Below are 21,606 nucleotides of genomic sequence, written 5' to 3' on the forward strand. Positions count from 1 at the left end.
GCAGCATAAACTGTGTCCAAATCTTTTAGACATCATCCCACAATCCCCTGTACTGTCCTCTCCCCCTGTGTTAGATCTTTATTCTCCTGGACTGTGCAGCACCCTTACTGATACACAGGATGCTTTCTATTGTAGCTCTGTAAAACTTTATTAGTAGCTGAATAGAAAGTCAGGAAGAGGAGCCGTTGTTGGGCCTTCTTCACCAGGAGGGAGGTGTTCACAGTGAGACAGGGGTGTCGTCCACAAACTTCCCCACTGTGTCTGTGGGGGCGGGGGGGGCAGAACAGTCCTGGGTGAAAAGGTGAAGAGAGCTGAGCTGAGGACACAGCCCTGTGGTGTTCCTGAGGATCATTAGAGCAGATGTTCTCTCACCACCTGGGTCTGTTGATGAGGAAGTCACTGATCCAGGAGCAGAGAGGTGTGGAGAATCCATGCTGTGGAGTTTGAAGTTTCATCCATCTGCTTAGAAAACCCGTAGAATAAAATTTTATTATGCTATTATTGTTTGCATTGTTGTTGCATATTCTTTCTTGCTTTCTTTATCTTAATGTAAAGTAAAGCTAAGTATGTGTTGAATAATGAGTAAATGAGAATATTGCCATATTTCTTTTATTGTTTATAAGTACGGGGTGATTCATATACCAACAACCTAATGTCATTGATTGTATTACAAAGAAAAGCTATAAGGATTATAAACAGAGCTGAACACCACTGAACTGTTTTTCAAGTCTAGACTTTTAAAAATGAACGATTTAGTTCAATTTATTTATGCACAAGTCAAAACATTATCAGTTACCACCTGCCATCCATGGTCTGTTTACTCTGACTGAGGATCGTAGCAGAAGATGGTTGGAGTTTAAATATCCATCTCCCAAAACTACACTTAGAAAATGACTGCTGCTGGTGTTAAACAGTGGAACTTACAGGAATATGACCTTAAACAGTGTTCAAGTATTTCACTATTTCAATTTAAGTATAAGAAAAAATATGAAAATGTATAAAATGGAATGCAAAGGTATCTAGAATGTATAATTATATTAGTCAAACCCATGCTCAAGGCATGAAGTGCTGTTCTCTGTTTATTATGAGCTGACTATTATAAAGGCGTAGGGTTCATTAAAAGTGTTCTACATCCTTTTCTTACATGGTATGACATGTTTTTGTATTCAACTGAGACCTTGTTTTGTGTAATAATGATTCAAATGCATTACCATGAAAAGAACAAATAAAATGAATGAATGAAAAAGTGTTCTAACTAAACTATTTTATTCATTAATTTAAAAAAAAGACCCTCACAAATCAGACACAGCAGAATCAAACAGTTTCGGTTAAAAACAATCAGAACTCATGTTGTTGCTGTTACTTACAGTTTGGTCGGTCCATTCACTGAATGTTATCAAAATAAAAGCCCCGGGTCTAACAGGCTTTTATTCTGAAGGCGGGATGGTGTACGTTCGTTGAGCTGTGACGTACTTCCTCCCGTTCCAAGTTTCTCCCTGTTCTCTGTCGCTTCTCGGCTTCATTTCCAGCTCAAATTCACCCTAAAGCATTCCGTTTCAGCTTTCTGTTCGCGCTTTTCGTCTTGTTTGACGCAGTTAGCTCCGCCGTTAGCTCCACAGTTAGCCGTTAGCTCCGCCGTTAGCCATTAGCTCCAGCGTTAGCTCCGCCGTTAGCCACCATTCCCCTCAGAGAAGCAGCCACATCGTCGACATTTCAGGCATGGATCAGTCAGGAGTCGCAGCTCAAACGCAGAAGGTAAGAAGACCCGCCGCTCCGGGGTTGTTTTAACATTTTATCCCGGCTGGGTGTAGTTTTAGTGGATTTAAAGCAGTTTGAGGTCTGGTTGTGTGTGCTAGCTGTTAGCTTAAACAGGCCTCTGTGAGTCAGAAAGCTTTAAATATAAAGAAAACAACATGAAGCTATCAATTAAACTGCTGGTGTTGGTCATGACTGAAGGGAGCTAAATGAGAGATAAAGTTATAAAACATTATACACCTGATGGTTTTCTCTCTCAATACGAACAATCTGGGCTTTAATGAGGCAAATAAATAAACATAACATTTTTACCCACATTATGTGACAGATCAACACATGGAGAGAGTTTTAAACTGAATTTTAGCACTAATTTAATCTCTTTCCAGTGAGTTGTGTGAAAAGGTTTTACCCAATAAAGCATTAATATATTTTAATATTCCATAAAATCTCCAGTAGACAATCTCTGGGGGTGTTCTGCCTTTGAAGGGGTTTAAATAAATGACTTTTTAGTTTATTCTGTATTTAGCTAAAAGGTAAATCAGATTAAAAATGAATGATTAACTTTCCTGGAGGCCTTATCAGTGTTATTAGAGACTTAATCTGTCCTCTGGTTTTATAAATGCAGGTAAAATCTGCCTCAATTAACCTTTGAGCTACACTAGAGCCAGCAGTACCTGTGTGACGTCATCAGGCATGTGGGCGGGGCCACGGTTGGCTCAGAACATGTCTGAACCTGTTCCTCCTCATTAATGACTCATTTACTGCCCCTGTCTGATTGGTCGCCTTCAGCCTGATGTCATCAGGAGCAGAGCCAATCAGAGCAGAGCTGGGGTTACAGCTCAGTGGTCTGTTGTTGTTTAGTCGGGTTTCTGAGCAAACGTTGAGGTTCTGGTGCTGGATTTGGTCCAGTTGGAATCAGGAACAGGTTGCTGACTGAGTTCTGGTCCTGCTGTAATCGACCAGAACCTGCCGGTGGAACCAAAGCCGCGGTTCACTGGTGACTGTCTCCCTGCAGAGTCCGTGGGGCCCGGCGGGCCCGGCGGCGCCGGCCTGCCCGCTGACGGAGGTGATGAGCGAACAGCTGGCCCGGCAGCTGGAGGAGGAGAACGCTGCCTTCCCGTCGCTGACCGAGTGAGTCCGCTTCCTGGTTCTGTTGGTCCAGTTCAAACTGGTTCAGCATGTCAAACGTGTTTTAGTGTTTAGTTTGATGGTTCTGCAGAATAAAACCTTTAAACGGACCTTAGCTGCCTAAACGTGGTTCCAGAACCGCTCAGATTCTCTCTGGGTTCATTCAGACGGACACCAGGCGGAACGTCCGGTGTCCGTCTGCCGTCCAGAACCGGTTTGTTGGGTCTTCCGGCTTTAGTTCTGAAGAACCGGGTCTGTCTGCTCTCAGCCCGGCGGCGGACCTGCTGCTGGCGGAGGACGGCGCCGACACCACCAGCGACCTGATGCTGGCCCAGATGCTGCAGATGCAGTTCGACCGCGAGTTCGACGACCAGCTGCGCCGGGAGGAGAAGAAGTTCAACGGAGACAGCAAAGGTACTGACCGGACCTCCCTCCGCTCAGTCGGCCCGGTTCTGCTGCTTCCCAGAGGATCCCTGCTGCGGTTTGTGCAGAACCAGTAGACCCAGAGGTTCTGTTGGATCCTTAATCCCGCTCTCTGTGTCCAGTGTCCATCTCCTTTGAGAACTACCGCATGGTCCATCCCTACGAGGACAGCGACAGCTCTGAGGACGAGGTGGACTGGCAGGACACCAGACACGACCCCTACAGAGCCGGTAAGGTCCGGTAAGGTCCGGTACCATCCGTTAGGTCCTGTACCGTCCGGTATGGTCCGTTAGGTCCGGTACCGTCCGGTAAGGTCCGGTACCGTCCGTTAGGTCCGGTAAGGTCCACCCCAGCAGCCCAGGTGACGTTGTGTCCTCCTGTGATCCAGACAAACCTCAGGCGGCTCCCAGGAGAGGCTTCAGCGGGAAGGGGAAGAACATCACCACCAAACACGACGAGGACGCCTGCGGCCGCAAGAACACGGCCCGCATGGACAACGTGAGTCCGGTTCTTTAGCTCCTGGGTCAGGGAACGTGTCCTGGGTCAGGGAACGTGTCCTGGGTCAGGGAACGTGTCCTGGGTCAGGGAACGTGTCCTGGGTCAGGGAACGTGTCCTGGGTGAGGGAACGTGTCCTGGGTCAGAGAACGTGTCCTGGGTGAGGGAACGTCTCCTGGGTCAGAGAACGTGTCCTGGGTGAGGGAACGTCTCCTGGGTCAGTGAACGTCTCCTGGGTCAGTGAACGTCTTCTGGGTCAGTGAACGTCTCCTGGGTCAGTGAACGTCTTCTGGGTCAGGGAACGTGTCCTGGGTCAGAGAACGTGTCCTGGGTGAGGGAACGTCTCCTGGGTCAGAGAACGTCTCCTGGGTCAGTGAACGTCTCCTGGGTCAGAGAACGTCTCCTGGGTCAGTGAACGTCTTCTGGGTCAGTGAACGTGTCCTGGGTCAGTGAACGTCTCCTGGGTCAGTGAACGTCTCCTGGGTCGGGGAACGTCTCCTGGGTCGGGGAACGTGTCCTGGGTCAGTGAACGTCTCCTGGGTCGGGGAACGTCTCCTGGGTCAGTGAACGTCTCCTGGGTCGGGGAACGTGTCCTGGGTCAGTGAACGTCTCCTGGGTCAGTGAACGTCTCCTGGGTCAGGGAACGTCTCCTGGGTCGGGGAACGTGTCCTGGGTCAGTGAACGTCTCCTGGGTCAGTGAACGTCTCCTGGGTCAGTGAACGTCTCCTGGGTCAGGGAACGTCTCCTGGGTCGGGGAACGTCTCCTGGGTCGGGGAACGTCTCCTGGGTCAGAGAACGTCTCCTGGGTCAGTGAACGTCTCTTGGGAACGTGTGTGACGCTGTGTCTCCGTCCACAGTTCGCCCCAGAGGTCCAGGTGGGGGACGGACTGGGCCTGAAGTTGTCCAACCAGGTGTTCAACGCTCTGAAGCAGCATTGCTACAGCGAGCAGCGCCGCAGCGCCCGGCTGCACGACAAGAAGGAGCACTCCACCGCCGTAGGTCCCGCCCCACGCCGCGCCGTCCGGGCCGGCGCCGCCCGTTAACCGCCGGTTCTCCTTCTGCTCCCCAGGAACAGGCCGTGGACCCGCGGACCCGCCTGCTCATGTACAAGATGGTGAACGCCGGGGTTCTGGAGAACATCAACGGCTGCATCAGCACCGGGAAAGAGTCGGTGGTGTTCCACGCAGACGGAGGGAGGTGAGACCGGTTCTGTCCGCAGCGGTTCTGTCGGGTTCTGGGTTCCGCTGACCCGTCTGTGTCTCAGGATGGAGGAGCAGCCCGTCCCAGAGGAGGTGGTTCTGAAGGTCTTCAAAACCACGCTGAACGAGTTCAAGAACCGGGACCGCTACATCAAAGACGACTACCGCTTCAAGGACCGCTTCAGCAAACTCAACCCCAGGAAGGTGATCCGGCTGTGGGCCGAGAAGGAGATGCACAACCTGAGCAGGTACCGGAACCGTTGGTCCAGAACCGGGCGGTCCAGAACCGGGCGGTCCAGAACCGTTGGTCCAGAACCGTTGGTCCAGACCGGGCGGTCCGGAACCGTTGGTCCAGAACCGTTGGTCCAGAACCGTTGGTCCAGAACCGGGCGGTCCAGAACCGTTGGTCCAGACCGGGCGGTCCAGAACCGGGCGGTCCAGAACCGTTGGTCCAGAACCGTGCGGTCCAGACCCGTTGGTCCAGACCCGTTGGTCCAGACCAGGCGGTCCAGAACCGGGGGTCCAGACCGGGCGGTCCAGAACCGTTGGTCCAGAACCGTTGGTCCAGACTGGGCGGTCCAGACTGGGCGGTCCAGAACCGTTGGTCCAGAACCGTTGGTCCAGAACCGGGCGGTCCAGACCGGGCGGTCCAGACTGGGCGGTCCAGAACCGTTGGTCCAGAACCGGGCGGTCCAGACCTGGGCGGTCCAGAACCGGGCGGTCCAGAACCGGGCGGTCCAGACCTGGGCGGTCCAGAACCGGGCGGTCCAGAACCGGGCGGTCCAGACTGGGCGGTCCAGAACCGGGCGGTCCAGACTGGGCGGTCCAGACCGGGCGGTCCAGACCAGGCGGTCCAGAACCGGGCCTGGGCTGCCGGTCTCTGACCCGCTGACTGTCCCCTCAGGATGAAGAAGGCGGGGATCCCCTGTCCAGACGTGGTTCTGCTGAAGAAGCACATCCTGGTGATGTCATTCATCGGGAAGCAGAGCGTTCCCGCTCCAAAGCTCAAAGACGTCTCTCTGGGCGCCGAGGAGATGACGGAGGCGTACCACCAGGTGCTGCAGGTCGGTACCGAGCGGGTCCAGACGCGCCGGCTGCTCCGGGGGAGGCCCGGTTCTGGTTCTGACCCGTCTGTGGTTGTGTGCAGATGATGCAGCAGCTCTACCAGGACTGCAACCTGGTCCATGCGGACCTGAGTGAATACAACATGCTGTGGCACCAGGGCAAGGTACGGTTCTGCTTCCTGCTGCGCTCCCTCTCAGGTGTGTCCGCTCACCTTTCTCCCCCCCCCCCCCAGGTGTGGCTGATAGACGTCAGCCAGTCGGTGGAGCCCACCCATCCCCACGGCCTGGAGTTCCTCTTCAGAGACTGCAGGAACGTTTCCACGGTAAGGGCGCTCCAAAATGGCCGCCGCGTCAGCCGGTTCTCACGCCGCTGACGGGTTCCTCTGGTTCTCTGCTTCAGTTCTTCCAGAAGAGGGGCGTGAGCGAGGCCATGAGCGTCTACCACCTGTTCAACGCCGTGAGTGGGCTGGACGTCCCGGTGGGCGCTGAGGACGAGGCGCTGTTCATGGCTGAGGTAACGGACGGGGGACCCATCAGGGACGCTGCGCCTCCTGCTCCAGGAGCAACAGCAGAACGTTTACCTTCAGGCTCAGTTCATCTGCTAAAAAGCTGATTTAGTGTTAGCTACCAGAGTTTTCAGACTATAAGGCGCACTAAATATTACTAAATATATAACTTAATACTTATAATATCACACAGCTCCCTATCCGTCTGTCAGGAGGACAGAGTAGCTGGACTACACTGCCCTGTTTCTACAAAAGGTCAAAATAAACTTTTATATAGAATTAACTTACTAGGTTTATTGCTGATAGTGCGTACATGAATGCACTTCTAATTTAGACATTACAGTCAGGCAGTCTGGTAGACAGCTCCGGAGTCCTCAGGTAGTGACACAGTGTACCGTAAAGTTCGGAGCAGCTTCGTTGCTGACCAAAGTCCTATTTACACATTTTAACAGCTTTATGGGCGCATTGTATCACATAAAATCAGCCAGTAAGAACAACTTTAATCATATTTAAGGAGCACCATCAGTTTCTGAGAAGATTTAAGGATTCTAAGTGCACCTTGTCTCTGAAAAAGTAACTCTGTCCCCCCCCCCCCCCCTCCGACAGATCGTGGCCTTGGAGAAGAGGAACGAGGACCACGTCCAGAAGCGAGGGAGGAAGACGTTCCCGGCGGCCTCTGAGGACGGCGGTCCTCCTCTAGAACCCGACTCTGACGACTAACGCCGCCCCCCCCGCCGACTCGCTTCGATCCGCTGTGTCACAAACGCTGTAAGGAGGACATGAACCAGAGGAGGCGCCGGTTCCCGTCCTCCCAACAGACCCCACCCGCCGGGTGGAGCGCCACCTCCTGGCCGCCAGAGGGAGGACGTCCAAGAGGCCTGGAGCGCGGCGTCTTCCTGCTTTATCGCTGTTTGATGTGAAAATTGAAGCGTGTGAAGTTTCACTGATGAGTTTAGATCATTACGCCAATCAGAGGAAGTTAAAGTCAGCAGAGCTGCTATCGCCGCTCCAAACTGAGCAGCAGCTTTTCATCACTTTGATTTTTTAAGGTCGTAGTCGGACCTCCCACCACCACAAATGAACCCGATCAGCTCCTGGAAGCCTTCCTGCTTTTACTCCGTGTGTCGTTGTTGTGATTTTTATCAGGTGGGATGAAGTAGAAATATTAGGATTCATCGCTGAATGTAGAAACCTGGATGTTTGCTGTGAGAAGATAAATATAAATGAGTTTCATGACTTAAAACCATGTTTCTGAGCAGGAAAACAATAAAGAGCTGGAAACTTTTATTTCATATTCATTTATTACTACACTTTATTATTACACAAAACAAGGTCTGTTATAATCATTTCTGCAGGACATGAATCATGTGATACAGGTCACATGACTTAATCAGTAGCTTCTGGTCTGGCTCTTTCAAAATAAGAGTTCAGTGACCGCAGGACGTGCTGCACTTCATAACAGCTTCATAACAGCTCAATGCGTTAAGATGATGACCTACCAAGTTCTAACTGGTCCACATAGAGTCGGGTTCTGGAGGATTCTTGGTTCTTTAGGTCCAACCAATCCCAGAGATCCACTCATGAGATTATTCTAAGGAGTTGGAGGCATTGAGCCTGAAGATGAAGAAAAATTAAAAATAACCTACAAACATCCTTAAAACCAGGAAAGAGCACAAACTGTTGCTGGAAGCAAAAAGAAGGCTGGGAATTATAACTCATTGTTTTACAAGATATTCTTCATTAAATGCACAAATTATTCATTGTTCTTCATTAAATTAGTAATTTTCCTTCTGAAAAAGACACAAATAGCTTATAAGTCCTAAACTATATAAACCAATAATTATTAAGCGAGCTGATAAAAATACAAAGATGCCAGGTTTGCTTTACATAGACATCAGAATAAATGTGAAAAATAAAGACCTCCTGTTGTGAGACCGGAGCTTTTATTCTGAAGGGTTGATGCGGAAGTCCGGTCCTCTGGTTAAAGTTGCTCCGCCGCCGCTACGGTCCGGATTTTCTCCCTTAACTGCAGGTGAGGCGGCGGCCAGGTGAGTCGGCATGGCTGAGGAACATTACCTGGAGCTGAGCGAGAACCCGGTCCAGTTTGAGCATGCGTCAAGCGTCAACAACGTCTTCTTCGACGAAGCTAACAAACAGGTGAGCTAACCCGTTAGCATCCGGCCAGGTACCAGGCTGCTAACTGACAGCTGGTTAGCTGGTTTACCTGTGGTTACCTGCTCTAACCTGCGGTGCCACCTGGCTGCTGCTGCTGGTGCTGACCTGAGGCCTCATGAGGATTTGGACCCCTGGACCCATTTGGTTCCGAAAAGGGCTTCATTTGACCATGACACCACCTAGTGGCCGAGGGCAGAATTACAGCCAGCAAAATAATGCTTTGTTTTTCTCCATCTAGTTTTACTTTAATGCCGTTTAAATGGCCTTTAAGGCTTTATTAGTAAAATAGTTCTGAATAGGAACATCCTACGTCTGGACAGCTGAGACCAAAGCAGAGCTGCTGGACCAGAAAGCACAGAACCAGGTTTGGTTCCTGGAACATGTCCAGCACGGTGGTGGAGGGGTGATGATGTGGGCATGTAAGGACCAGCGCTCCTAGGTGGACCAACGTGAGACACTCTGTCCAACATCTGAAGCTCGGTCCCAACTGGGTTGTCAACAGAACCATGATCCAAAACTGTAGCTAATCTGCAGCAGCAATGGCCTAGTCAAAGTCCAGGTGTCACTGTCATGGAAATGTTGTGGTTGGGCCTTGAGAGAGCTGAATAGGAACCTTGATGAAGAAGAGTGGACCAGAACTTCTCCACACTCAGTTTTTTGACCAGTTTACTAGTTGACCTGGTTTAATCTGATCGTTTGGTTACCAGTTCCCTGGGATGAGTATACTTTTTTATTACTTTTTCCCTGATGACGGCTTTAAACGTGGGTTTTTGTGCCCTGTTTTCTGTCTGCAGGTGTTTGCAGTGCGTTCCGGTGGAGCCACAGGTGTGGTGGTCAAAGGACCGGACGACAAATGCAGCGTTGCCTTCAGGTGCAGGAGCTCAGGGAAAAAACAGCTTCCACTAGAGACGCGTTTAGCTAAAGTTGATTTAAAGATGGCTGACAGTAAACCTGCAGGTTATTGTTTCCTTCTGCAGGATGGACGATAAAGGAGAGGTGAAGTGCATCAAGTTCTCCATTGGAAATAAGATCCTGGCTGTGCAGAGGACCTTAAAGTCTGTGGTGCGTTCTTACTAACCTGTACATCGGACCTTTTATATAAAAACAGTCTGGGTTCTGTCTGGTTCTGGTTCTTGAACGTCTGACTGTGTTTGCAGGATTTCATCAACTTCATCCCTGACTATCCGCACACAGAGTTCACTCAGGAGTGTAAGGTGCGTTGGTCTGCAGGTGAAAGGTGCGGCGCCGGTTCTGTTAATGCTTCCCTTTTACTCCACAGACAAAGAACGCCAACATCCTGGGGTTCTGTTGGACCAGCTGGAATGAGATCGTCTTCATAACGGACCAGGGAATAGAGTTCTACCAGGTAACCCACATGAGAAGGTCTGGGTGTTCTGAGTGAAGCGGACCTGTCCTGACCTCACCTGTGTGCCTCCAGGTGTTTCCAGACAAGCGCAGCCTGAAGCTGCTGAAGAGCCAGAGCATCAACGTGAACTGGTACCAGTACTGTCCAGAGACCGCCGTCATCCTGCTGTCCACCACGGTGCAGGGGAACGTCCTGCAGCCGTTCGCCTTCAGGGTCCGTCTCTTTGTCCGTGTGTGGAGGTTCTGTTGGAGGTTCTGTTGGTGCTCACGGTAAACCTGTCCTCTCCAGAACGGCACCATGACCAAGATGTCCAAGTTCGAGATCGAGCTGCCGGTCATCCCCAAACCCGCCAAGCTGAGTTTGTCTGAGAGGGACATCGCCATGGCCACCATGTAAGCGTGTGTCCCGTCCCGGCGGACCGGCTCTTACCGGCCCGGCGGACCGGCAGTTAACGGCCCTGCTTGTCTGTGTGCAGCTACGGCCAGCTATACGTCATGTACCTGAAGCATCACTCCAGGACGGTGAACAGCCCGGGAGCCGAGGTGGTGCTGTACCACCTGCCCAGGTAGACACACCTTTAGGCGCCAGTCAGCGTTTATTTTTCAGTTAAATCTGATAAACTTGATCAAATTGATCTACGTTGATGAAGCAGCGCCCCCAGTTTCTAGTTCCCACAGAAAGTCAGATCTTAACTTCCCCTGAAAGCCTCCAGGAATGTTCCGCCTCCTTGCCTCGAACACCACTGATGACGGAGGAGAACGTTTAAACTAAACGGGTTCTAGTCAGAACCTGCAGCCTTAGTTTAGGAGGTTCTCCTGCTTCAGTGATAGCAGAGGAACATGTGAAAGATGCAGGACCACCAGGGTTGGAGGACCTCGTTCAGAAAACGGTGCTAAATGTTTACGTGCAGCGCCGTCTCTGGCATGACGAGTTCAGTGGGGCAACACCTATTAGCAGCAACTAATCTTTTAGTGATTAATATAACCTGACTTTGATAATTTGTATATGCATTTGCATTGTCCTTGTGATGAAATGTGCTATATTAATAAATCTGCCTTGCCTAGATGATCTCACACTATCCAGCAGAACCTAAACGTACCGTCTGCATTTCCAGCATTCTGATTGAAAGATCATAGTGTGGGGCCGTAGGGTTTGTGCCCCACTATGTCTACTGAGAGCGTACTGGGCATGCTCACTGAGATTCCAGATGTTCATTATTTAAACAGACATTGGTGGACCGGCCCCAATATCAAGGCTCCTCAGGAGGATTTTACCCTCTGAGCTGTTAGTTTTCGGGCAGGTTTAGATATATAGACACAATGTTTAGAACAGAATTTTATCAGTAAGGAAATCTGACTTGGTTTCTCTGGGCCAGGTCCCAAAGACGCCACAGATGTTGATGTCATACATGCAGATGTTGATGTCATACATGCAGATGTTGATGTCATACAGGCAGACAGAAACATGAGCTGCTGTGGCTGAAGTCTCCAGGATATGAAGGACGGAGCTTTACTTGTTAAAGAAAAACTGTCTTTTGGGGTTTTAGACCGTTTTTAGAGATGATTCCCAATGTCTGACCGAGTGGATACGGCTTTTAGTCAGGACATCAAATGATGACTGAGATGTATTTCTCTTTCTCATCTCTTTGTAGATTCTATTGCTAAATCCAACTGTGGTTCTTTTAGACTTTATTATTAAGGACAGTTATCATATTGCATTAAAGCAGCCAAAGCTGTGTTTGTATCCCACTGACGCCTGATGATGCAAATTCTACACAAACGTATCAGAAAGTTCTTGATGCCATAGATGTGATGATCTGAGTTCAGATCTCTGGTCTGTTTCAGAAATCTCAGAGCAGACATGAACCGTGTTTCCTGTTCAGAACAGAACCCACAGAACTGGACCTGGAAACACTAGAACCAGCCCGAACGCTTACAGCCGTCTGTGGTTCTGTTTTCCTTCAGGGACGGAACCTGTAAGAAGAGCCACGTGCTGAAGCTGAACATGACGGGGAAGTTTGCTCTGAACATCGTGGACAACCTGGTTGTTGTTCACCACCAGAGTTCTCAGGTCAGTGGGTCAGAACCAGAACCTGGTCCGTTCTCAGACTCCGCCCCAATCGAGAACCGCACTCCAGTTCAAACAGAAGACTTTACACTTCAACTGGACTTGGACTCGTGGTTTTTATCTCCTGCTGCAGGTTTTACTGTGAAAGGATGAGATTATAAAGCAGTGATGTTGGATTATTATGGGATGTAAATGCCTCCTAACTACCTGTTCATGTTAGCTGTAGCTTCATAACGACCACATGAACGTCTCTCCAACTCAATCATTTGGATCACTCAGAACAAAATTAATGTACAAGTAAACTTCCTGCTCAGAATATCAAAATAAAAGCACTTCATGTTGCGTTCAGTACAAAAAGGCTGAAATTCAATAACAAATTTCAATTTATTATTTTTCTTAACTCATAACTGTTCATATTTCTAACAGGGTAAATATAATTTTCTAAATAAAAATCGTTAGCAGATTTTTAGATTGTGAATGAAAATGTAAATGACTAGGATATAATTGTTTCTGATAATTATGAAAGGTTCATATAATAATTTAGGCCTAAAGGAAAAACAGTCCAGGTTTGGGTTTCTAACCTGCAGCGACGCGGACTCAGAGATGACCTGGATGCTGTTAGAGACTTAAGACGTCTGGTTTGAACCTTGAGGAAATGTTTTTACTGGTGTTTTCTCCACCAGACGTCGCTGATCTTTGACATCAAGCTGAAGGAGCCGGACTGTGCCGTTAACAGCCACCAGCCCGTCCTGCCGGCCCGCTCCATCCATCCCTACAGGATTCCTCTGTCCGGTACGCCCTCCTAGTCCGCTTACAACTGCGGTCCAAGTTTAGCTTCAACACTCTGAGTGCCGTTGTCAAAGCACTTTGCATTGTCTCTGTGCTGAATTATGCTATATAAATAAATTTGCCTTGCCTTGCCTTGTCTCTGCAGGTCCGGCCGCTGTCCCCACTCAGCCTCCGGTTCCGTGTCAGCTGTGTATCCTTGCAGCAGAACCTGGGTTTTATCTGCTAATAATCATTAAGGCCTGGGTTGGCTTCACATCTCCAACATGGAAACATTTGCACTTACCGTCTCGCCCAGTGACTAACAGACTGGTGTACCGCCAGGATGACGGCTTGGTTCTCAGACGTTCTACTGAGGTCCAGGTTCCTGGGGAGACTTAAAGAACCTCACATTTGTTTTATGTAAGGCCAAATGTTTGGGTTTTCAGAAAGTTCCTCATAAATGATTAACACCATAGGTTCCTTTGGAAACGGTTATCACCCAAGCCCCAAATCATATCGCTTTTAATTTTAATTAAACCATAAAGCAGCCGGGAAACAGCTGCCAGATGTCGGCCATCGTTTCCACTGAGCTGGGTGGTGGAGGAACCCGGCTGCTTCTGCAGAAGACTGGAGCAACAGCCTAATTACTGATAGGAACGTCTGATTCAGGTCATTCCTGGCTGGGCATCTACCTTCTGGTTTTGGAGAAAATATAACATGTTTATTTAAACCTTGAGACTAAATAAGGTGAATTAAAGTAAGTTTGAACTTTTAGAATTTTCATTTGGGAAAATGGTGGACTTCTATATTAGGATGAGGCCGATCTTGATAAAACCCAGAGATTACAGGAGCGTCTTGTTTAACTTCAGTCTCACTCTGAAATCTCCTTTAGTTTCATTTCTCGCCTTTCGTTTCAGTCTCTGACTTGTTGAATCCAGTCTTTTAGGTATTCAGGAGAAAATGCAGAAAAGTTTGTTATTCTGTATATATCTAGTCGTGGTTGTTTGCACTAAAGATGTAAAACACGTCGGCAGTGTTCTCATGGCTGATCCAGGTAAACCCATGGACAGTCGGGTCTGTTTACATCAGAACCCCGGTTCTGCCATCATGTCTAACCCCAAATCTTCACATCTCCAAGAAAGCTTTAAAACGCTGACAGATGTTGTCTATGTTGGGTTTTTGTTCATTCTCCTGACTTCTGAGACCAGATTCTTCATCCTGGAGCGTCTTCCAGCCCGACATCATCATCAGCGCCAGTGAAGGTTTGTCTTTGGCCTCCTGCTCCCGCTGTGGATTCATGTGGGAGAAATGATGTGGGAAACGCCTAACGCATCTCACCTGTGCTCAGGTTACCTGTGGTACCTGCAGGTGAAGCTGCCCCCTACTGTCCACCTGCTGCAGGACAAGGGCAAACTGATGGACTTCCTGCTGCGGCGGCGCGACTGCAAGATGGTCATCCTGTCCGTGTGCTCGCAGAGTACGTCTCCGCTGCCGCCGACGGTTCAGCCAGCGGCCAGGTGAAGACGAGCTAAAGTCACCACTGTCCCTGTTTCAGTTCTGGAAGGCCAGGAGAAGGCGAGCCTTCCTGTGGTGGCGACCGTCTTCGACAAACTCAACCAGGTGTACAAGGAATACCTGGAGGCGGAGCAGAGCTACGCGGCGGTGAGTTCAGGGACTTGTCAGCGAACGAGGCGATTTAACTCAATCGACTCATTCCAAAAAAAGTTAAAAGCAAAACAACTGGACTTTATTCAGAAGTTTTAAGACGTTTCGCTTCACATTAAGAAACCTTTCTCGATTAAAAACATCTGGAGTAGAAGGAGCTCCAAGCTTTATAGTACTGCCCAACAAAGGCCTTGCTATGGCTTAGATAACATGCAAATTGAACCGGAACAGGTCCACCCCTTAGCAACGGGGCGTTGTACGTTTTTTAAAGTTGAAACCTGAGTCGTCCTCCTCTGTTAATGGTAGCTTTTTCTCTCTTAACATCTCTTTTCTCAAAAGCTTACAACACAGCAACAGGTTTTATTCCTTCCAATTTTTACCTCAATCCTCACCTCCATGCAGGTGATCACAACATCTCCCCTGTAAGCCAGGCCAACGATGACCTTAACGACTCCCCATTGCTATGGTGGTGGACCTGTTTCAGTTCAATCTCCATGTCATCTAAGCCATAGCAAGGTCTTTGTTGGGCAGTACTACAAAGCTTAGAACTCCACATTACTCCAGACATTTTGAATGAGAAAGCTTTCTGGGTGGGAAGCGTAACTTCTTCAAACTTCGTAAAAAAGGCCAGTTGTTTTGTTCTTTAACTTTTTTTGGAATGATCATGACCTGGATGACTGAGAATCTTCACCAGCATAACTCAATCGTTCTTTTTGTTTGTAGGCGACCGAGTCTGGCACGAGTCGAGGCGGCGCTGCTCAGAAACGGCCGGTCCGGACGCAGGCGGTCATCGACCAGTCGGACATGTACACGCACGTCCTGTCGTCGTTCACAGAGAGGAAGGTAGAGACCCACAGAGAGGGGGCAAGGTCAGAGGTTCTGGTCCAGGATGATGTGGTCCACCATCATTCATTCATCTGGTCCAATTAAACGAAATGAGAGAGACCAACAGCAAAGTTCTGCAGCAAAGAGGAGGTTGAATCCCCATAAATGAGCTAAAATCTTTATTCTAGTCAAATAAAATGAGCTAAAATCTTTATTGTATCCATCCATCCATCGTCATCTTATCCGGGGTCGGGTGGCGGGGGTAGCAGCTTCAGTAGGGAGGCCCAGACGTCCCTCTCTCCAGCCACTTGGGCCAGCTCCTCAGGAGGAATCCCAAGGCGTTCCCAGCCGAGAGACATAGTCCCTCCAGCGTGTCCTGGGTCTTCCCCTGGGCCTCCTCCCGGTGGGACGTGCCCGGAACACCTCACCAGGGAGGCGTCCAGGAGGCATCCTGACCAGATACCCGAGCCACCTCAACTGGCTCCTCTGGACGTGGAGGAGCAGCGGCTCTACTCTGAGTCCTCCCCGGATGACTGAGCTCCTCACCCTATCTCTAAGGGAGAGCCCAGACACACTACGGAGAAAACTCATTTCAGCCGCTTGTATCCGGGATCTCGTTCTTTCGGTCACGACCCAAAGCTCGTGACCATAGATGAGGGTAGGAACGTAGATCGACCGGTAAATCGAGAGCTTGGCCTTTTGGCTCAGCTCTCTCTTCACCACAACGGATCGGTACAGCGCCCGCTTCACAGGCAGACGCTGCACCAATCCGCCTGTCGATCTCCCGCTCCATCTTCCCCTCATTCGTGAACAAGACCCAGAGATACTTGAACTCCTCCACTAGGGGCAGCACATCCTCCCCAACCCGGAGAAGGCACTCTACCCTTTTCCGGCTCAAGACCATGGTCTCGGATTTGGAGGCACTGATTTTCATCCCGGCCGCTTCGCACTCGGCTGCGAACCGCTCCAGTGAGAGCTGTAGATCACGCCCTGATGAAGCCAATAGGACCACGTCATCCTGCGAATAGCAGAGACGCAATCCTAAGGCCACCAAAACGGATCCCCTCAACACCTTGGCTGCGCCTAGAAATTCTGTCCATAAAAGTTATGAACAGAATCGGTGACAAAGGGCAGCCTTGGCGGAGTCCAACTCTCACCGGAAACGAGTCCGACTTACTGCCGGCAATGCGGACCAGACTCTGACACCGGTCGTACAGAGACCTGACAGCCCTTATTAAAGGGTCCGGTACTCCATACTCCCGGAGTACCCCCCACAGGATCCCCCGGGGGACACGGTCGAATGCCTTCTCCAGATCCACAAAACACATGTAGACTGGTTGGGCAAACTCCCATGCCCCCTCAAGAATCCTGCTGAGGGTGTAGAGCTGGTCCAGTGTTCCACGGCCAGGACGAAAACCACACTGCTCTTCCTGAATCCGAGATTCGACTATCCGACGGACCCTCCTTTCCAGAACCCCTGAATAGACCTTACCAGGGAGGCTTAAGAGTGTGATTCCCCTGTAGTTGGAACACACCCTCCGGTCCCCCTTTTTAAATAGGGGGACCACCACCCCAGTCTGCCAATCCAGGGGAACTGCCCCCGATGTCCACGCAATGTTGCAGAGCCGCGTTAACCAACACAGCCCCACAACATCCAGAGCCTTAAGGTACTCAGGGCGAATCTCATCCACCCCCGGAGCCTTGCCACCGAGGAGCTTTTTAACAACCTCGGCAACCTCAGCACCAGAGATGGGAGAACCCGACCCAGAGTCCTCAGGCTCTGCTTCCGCAATGGAAGACGTGTTGGTGGGATTAAGGAGGTCTTCGAAGTATTCCGCCCACCGACGCACGACGTCCCGAGTCGAGGTCAGCAGCACACCACCCCCACTGTAAACAGTGTTGGTACCGCACTGCTTCCCCCTCCTGAGACGCCGGATAGTGGACCAGAATCGCTTCGAAGCCGTACGGAAGTCTTTCTCCATGGCCTCTCCGAACTCTTCCCACGCCCGAGTCAATTAAAATGAGCTAAAATCTTTATTCTAGTCTGTGAGATAGCCTGGCCAAAGTGGCTAAAGAAGGCAGTTAGGCAAAGATATCCGGTGTAGCAGGTGGTTTATTCACAAAAATGGTGATTAAAATATTTACAAAAATCCCCCCAAAAAATAACTCAAAAGTTTAACATGGCTCAACAGATCAAAACTGAAGATAAAGCAACCAAAATTAACGTCACGTGCAAACAGCTACTGACATCACCGACTCTAGAAACTTCACTCTGGACTTCAGGCAGGATGCATTCTGGTTCTCTCCACTCCTCCAGACTCTGGTGCCTTTTTTTCTAAATTAAATGAAACTTTAGCTTCGTCTGAAAACCGGACTTTGGACCTCTGAGGTACGGTCTGGTTCTGGTTCTGGTTGTGGCCCATGTGTTGGACTCATCTGTGCATGGCGGCTCTTGCTGATCCAGCCTCAGTCGGCTCCTGGTCAAGCTCCTCTCCTACTTTGATTGACAGTGTGACCCAGACTGCAGTTTTCCTTCCACTTAACTTTCTGTGACCAAGCCTGGATCCAGAACTCTGACCCACCTTCTGAGGCTTCTTCAGTCCAGTCCAGCTTTATTTATAAGGCCCTTAAACACAGAACAAAGTGCTGTAAGCAGCTCCTTGTGAAGGGCCTCTCCATCCGTCTCCTGGACTCTGTCCAGTCAGCGCTTTGCCCCATGATGGCGCCGCCTGCTGACCCAGACTGAGACCCTTTAACGGTCCAGGAAACCTCTGCAGGGGTAATTAGCTGATTAATTAGGACGGGACGCCATGAGTTTACAATGTTACTATTTTTTCTCTCTGATTTTCTGACAATTAAATGTAGGGTTTTATTTTGTAGGCACAAAATGTTCCTCTGTGATGAATCCATAGATGAGATTCACTCAGTGTTGAACTTTTTGCTGTTATTCTACGTTTTTCACCCGTTTCTGTGCTGCAGGCATGTTTGCTGCCCCCTCCTGGATCCATGATGTAACAACGCTCCTGCTTTCATGCGTTAAAGTGAAAACATGAGCAGATCAGGAAGCAAACCTTCATTGATTGAAGAACTTTAGAGAACAATAACTCACTGAAGATTCTGGGGCAATAAGTTCTGATCTAAAACCGGTTTTATTTGCTGCCTGGTTAATAAAACGTGTCTGAGAAGATGGGCTGCTGTTGGTTCGCTGACCTTGTTCCTTCCTGCAGGATGTGACGCATAAATTCATCATCGCCGTGGTGATGGAGTACATCCGCTCTCTGAACCAGTACCAGATCACGGTCCAGGTAAACCCGGCGGAGTGACTCCTGTCTGCGCCGTCGCTGCAGGTGCGGTGGATGACGCTGCGTCTGATTGGTGTGTTTCAGCATTACCTGTACGAGCTGGTCATCAAGACGCTGGTCCAGAACAACCTGTTCTACATGCTGCACCAGTTCCTGCAGTACCACGTCCTCAGCGACTCCAAACCCCTGGTGAGCTCGCCTCGGCCCGCTCCCACCCGTCTAGCAGAGGCAGCATGATGACGGTCAGAACCGCCCCTGTCTGTGTTTCAGGCCTGCCTGCTGCTGTCCCTGGAGAGCACCTACCCCCCCGCCCACCAGCTGTCTCTGGACATGCTTAAGGTAGGACCAGAACCGGACCGGACCGGCCGTTACTCACACGCCGTTAACCGCTGTCTGGTCTTTCTGCAGCGGCTGTCGACGGCCAACGATGAGATCGTGGAGGTTCTGCTGTCCAAGCAGCAGGTTCTGGGCGCGCTCCGCTTCATCCGCAGCGTCGGTGAGACGTCCGGAGCTCGTAGGTCAGACGCGACGTTCATGTTCCCGTCTGACCAGACGCTTTGTTCTGATCCAGGCGGCCACGACAACGTGTCGGCCCGCAAGTTTCTGGACGCGGCGCGGCAGACCGGAGATCAGATGCTGTTCTACACCGTGTTCCGCTCCTTCCAGCAACGGAACCAGCGTCTCAGAGGGAATCCCTCCTTCAACCCAGGTCAGAACCTGGACATGGTGGGGGTGCTGTGTAGTAGCTCAGCGCCGTCAGTATCTTAACCCAAAGTTCTGATGGAGGAGTCAAGCTAACGGCTAATCGCGGCAGGAAGGGTTTCAGCGAGAAGGTCCGCTGTAGGTACCAGATCGTCTCGGGCGCTACCTGATGACATCATCATATGGCAACTCAACTCAAACAAACTACATTACGTCTCCATTTGTTACAAATCAATTTTATTTAGTTAATTTACGGTTATTTTCCTGTAAATTAGTCGAGGCATGAAAACTTTTAACATCATTTTGGAATACTTGTGTGGTAGTCTGACAATTTAATCGGTAATTTTGCAGGATCAAAGTTACAACCTTAGAGAAATTTAATTCCTCCAATTTTTTTTTTTTAAGTTTTGAAGGGAAACTAAACCATAAACTCATTTCATTTTTTAATAAAAGTCAGCAGCCAAATTTAATTTTATCACGGCATTCATCACTTTAAAATAAATAACGTTTATTCCTCCTTTTTGTACTGATGTTCTTTCTGATCACATGTTTTTTTATTATTCCAGATGAAATTGTGATGAATTTAATTATTTTTTTATTGTGGTATTTGGTACATTTAAGATATATGCTGGATAGGGTTAGCAATATAATAGCAATATTCTTCCAAACATTGAGCCAATTGTCAAATATTTGTTGATTTTTTTTATTTTTTTTTGTAAAATGGCTTGAATATTTGTTCAAGCTTTTGAGAAAAAAGAAACCGCTAAATTAACTAAATAAAATTGATTCGTAACAAATGCAGACCGCGGACTCAATGTAGTTTGTTTGAGTGGCGTTGCCATAATGTGACGTCATCAGAAGGCGCAGGACCCGAGTCCATCTGGTACCAACACCGGCTCCACTTTGGGTTCTGGGTGTTTTCTTTAACAACTAGGTCGCTACTAATGTGCATTTCCTGTGTGGGGTCCAGAACCGAACCATTAAACGGGTTACAGCCACGATGCTGTGATCTGGACCCAGCACCGTTCTCACCAGATGGTCTCTTAGCGGTTCTGGTTTGCCGTTTGGGAGCGTTGAACTGGAACCGGGTCTCTCCAGAGAACCGGGTAAACGCTGGTGGGGGGAACTGACCTGCTGTGTGTTTGTTTCCAGGGGAACACTGCGAGGAGCACGTGGTCCACTTCAAGCAGCTGTTTGGGGAGCAGGCGCTGATGAAGCCGTCCACCGTGTGAACGTTCAGAACCGACCAGGACCAAACGTCACGAGGGACGATCTGCCTGAAACAGGAAGCTCCTCCACCCCAGCCTCCCCGAATTACAGAGAAATGCATCATGGGAGAATGTGATCACGTCTGACAGGAAATATTTACACTAGTAATCATTAATTGATCCTCCCGTATTTATTCATCACCAAACATGAGCTGGCTTCTTTCTGGGGAGGTGAGAAATTTAACTTTATCGCTCAGATGTTGGAGGAGGAGACCTTCTGATGTTCCTGATGAAATGCAATATTTCCTGCTTCTGACTCCACGCCTGGAAATAAACCAATGAAGACTGGAGCTACTCGTAGTAACGCTCACCTGTTGTGGGCGGGGCCAGGGGGGAGCAGCACCTGTATGACCTCCAATGATGTAAATCTCATCTGTTAATTTTGTAAAATAAATGATTTTAAAGAATCTGGATTTGTCAGATGTTTATCAGGATGATGCTTTCCTGGATCCTCAGACATTAAAAGGCATCGATAAATTTAACTCCAGAGCAAAGATTTAAAACATTGAAGAACATTAATGCTAACTCCCTGGGGAACAGGTAGTTAGCTAACCAGCTACACCTGTTTAATCCCTCCAGGTTCAGTTGGGGGTTCTGATATTCACCAGCATCCAGCTCCAGGTCGTTTCCTGTCCTCTGCAGCCGTCACTAGACGCTGGTGTGTTGTTTCACTGCATCAGCATTGCATTACGTCATTTCCATTACGGTCTGATTTCAGCATCTTTTTGACAACTTTCCCTGGAATGTGCTGCCGGGAATCCTGCGTTCAGTCTTTTTTGTAGGATGTAGGAGGGGCAGTGTAAAAAAGATAACCTGTGATTTATCTACTTCAGCATCCTTCAGCTTGGACTACAAAATCATAAAAATGTTGGATTCACCAAACTGGAAGTCTGTGAC

The 21,606-nt window shown here is 49.4% G+C and overlaps 2 protein-coding genes and 1 long non-coding RNA gene across 3 annotated transcripts; 2 read left to right on the forward strand and 1 right to left on the reverse strand.

Annotated features, from left to right (window-relative positions):
• The first annotated feature begins 1,457 nt into the window (after positions 1-1,457).
• On the forward strand, positions 1,458-7,856 carry riok3 (RIO kinase 3 (yeast)). The gene is made up of 13 exons (XM_012851754.3): positions 1,458-1,755; positions 2,771-2,886; positions 3,152-3,297; positions 3,429-3,536; positions 3,695-3,804; positions 4,660-4,797; positions 4,872-4,999; positions 5,067-5,249; positions 5,906-6,065; positions 6,149-6,229; positions 6,299-6,388; positions 6,466-6,579; positions 7,178-7,856. Exons 1-13 carry the CDS (start codon positions 1,720-1,722, stop codon positions 7,289-7,291), a joined length of 1,524 nt encoding a protein of 507 aa, XP_012707208.2. The 5' UTR covers positions 1,458-1,719; the 3' UTR covers positions 7,292-7,856.
• On the reverse strand, positions 7,597-8,562 carry LOC118556742. The gene is made up of 2 exons (XR_004927324.1): positions 8,492-8,562; positions 7,597-8,254 (listed from the first exon to the last, which is right to left on the reverse strand). It is a non-coding gene; the product is annotated as an uncharacterized LOC118556742 (long non-coding RNA).
• Positions 8,528-21,116, forward strand: rmc1 (regulator of MON1-CCZ1). The gene is made up of 21 exons (XM_012851757.3): positions 8,528-8,728; positions 9,541-9,617; positions 9,724-9,808; positions 9,904-9,960; positions 10,026-10,112; positions 10,185-10,325; positions 10,401-10,504; positions 10,588-10,677; positions 12,077-12,182; positions 12,863-12,971; positions 13,114-13,158; positions 14,156-14,209; positions 14,296-14,424; positions 14,503-14,609; positions 15,336-15,455; positions 18,665-18,742; positions 18,824-18,928; positions 19,010-19,078; positions 19,148-19,235; positions 19,311-19,448; positions 20,594-21,116. The coding sequence occupies exons 1-21, from the start codon at positions 8,630-8,632 to the stop codon at positions 20,671-20,673; spliced, it is 1,968 nt and encodes a 655-aa protein (XP_012707211.2). The 5' UTR covers positions 8,528-8,629; the 3' UTR covers positions 20,674-21,116.
• Positions 21,117-21,606: the final 490 nt, after the last annotated feature.

This window comes from Fundulus heteroclitus, chromosome 21, assembly GCF_011125445.2.
Source record: "Fundulus heteroclitus isolate FHET01 chromosome 21, MU-UCD_Fhet_4.1, whole genome shotgun sequence".
NCBI classification, from domain to species: Eukaryota; Metazoa; Chordata; class Actinopteri; order Cyprinodontiformes; family Fundulidae; genus Fundulus; species Fundulus heteroclitus.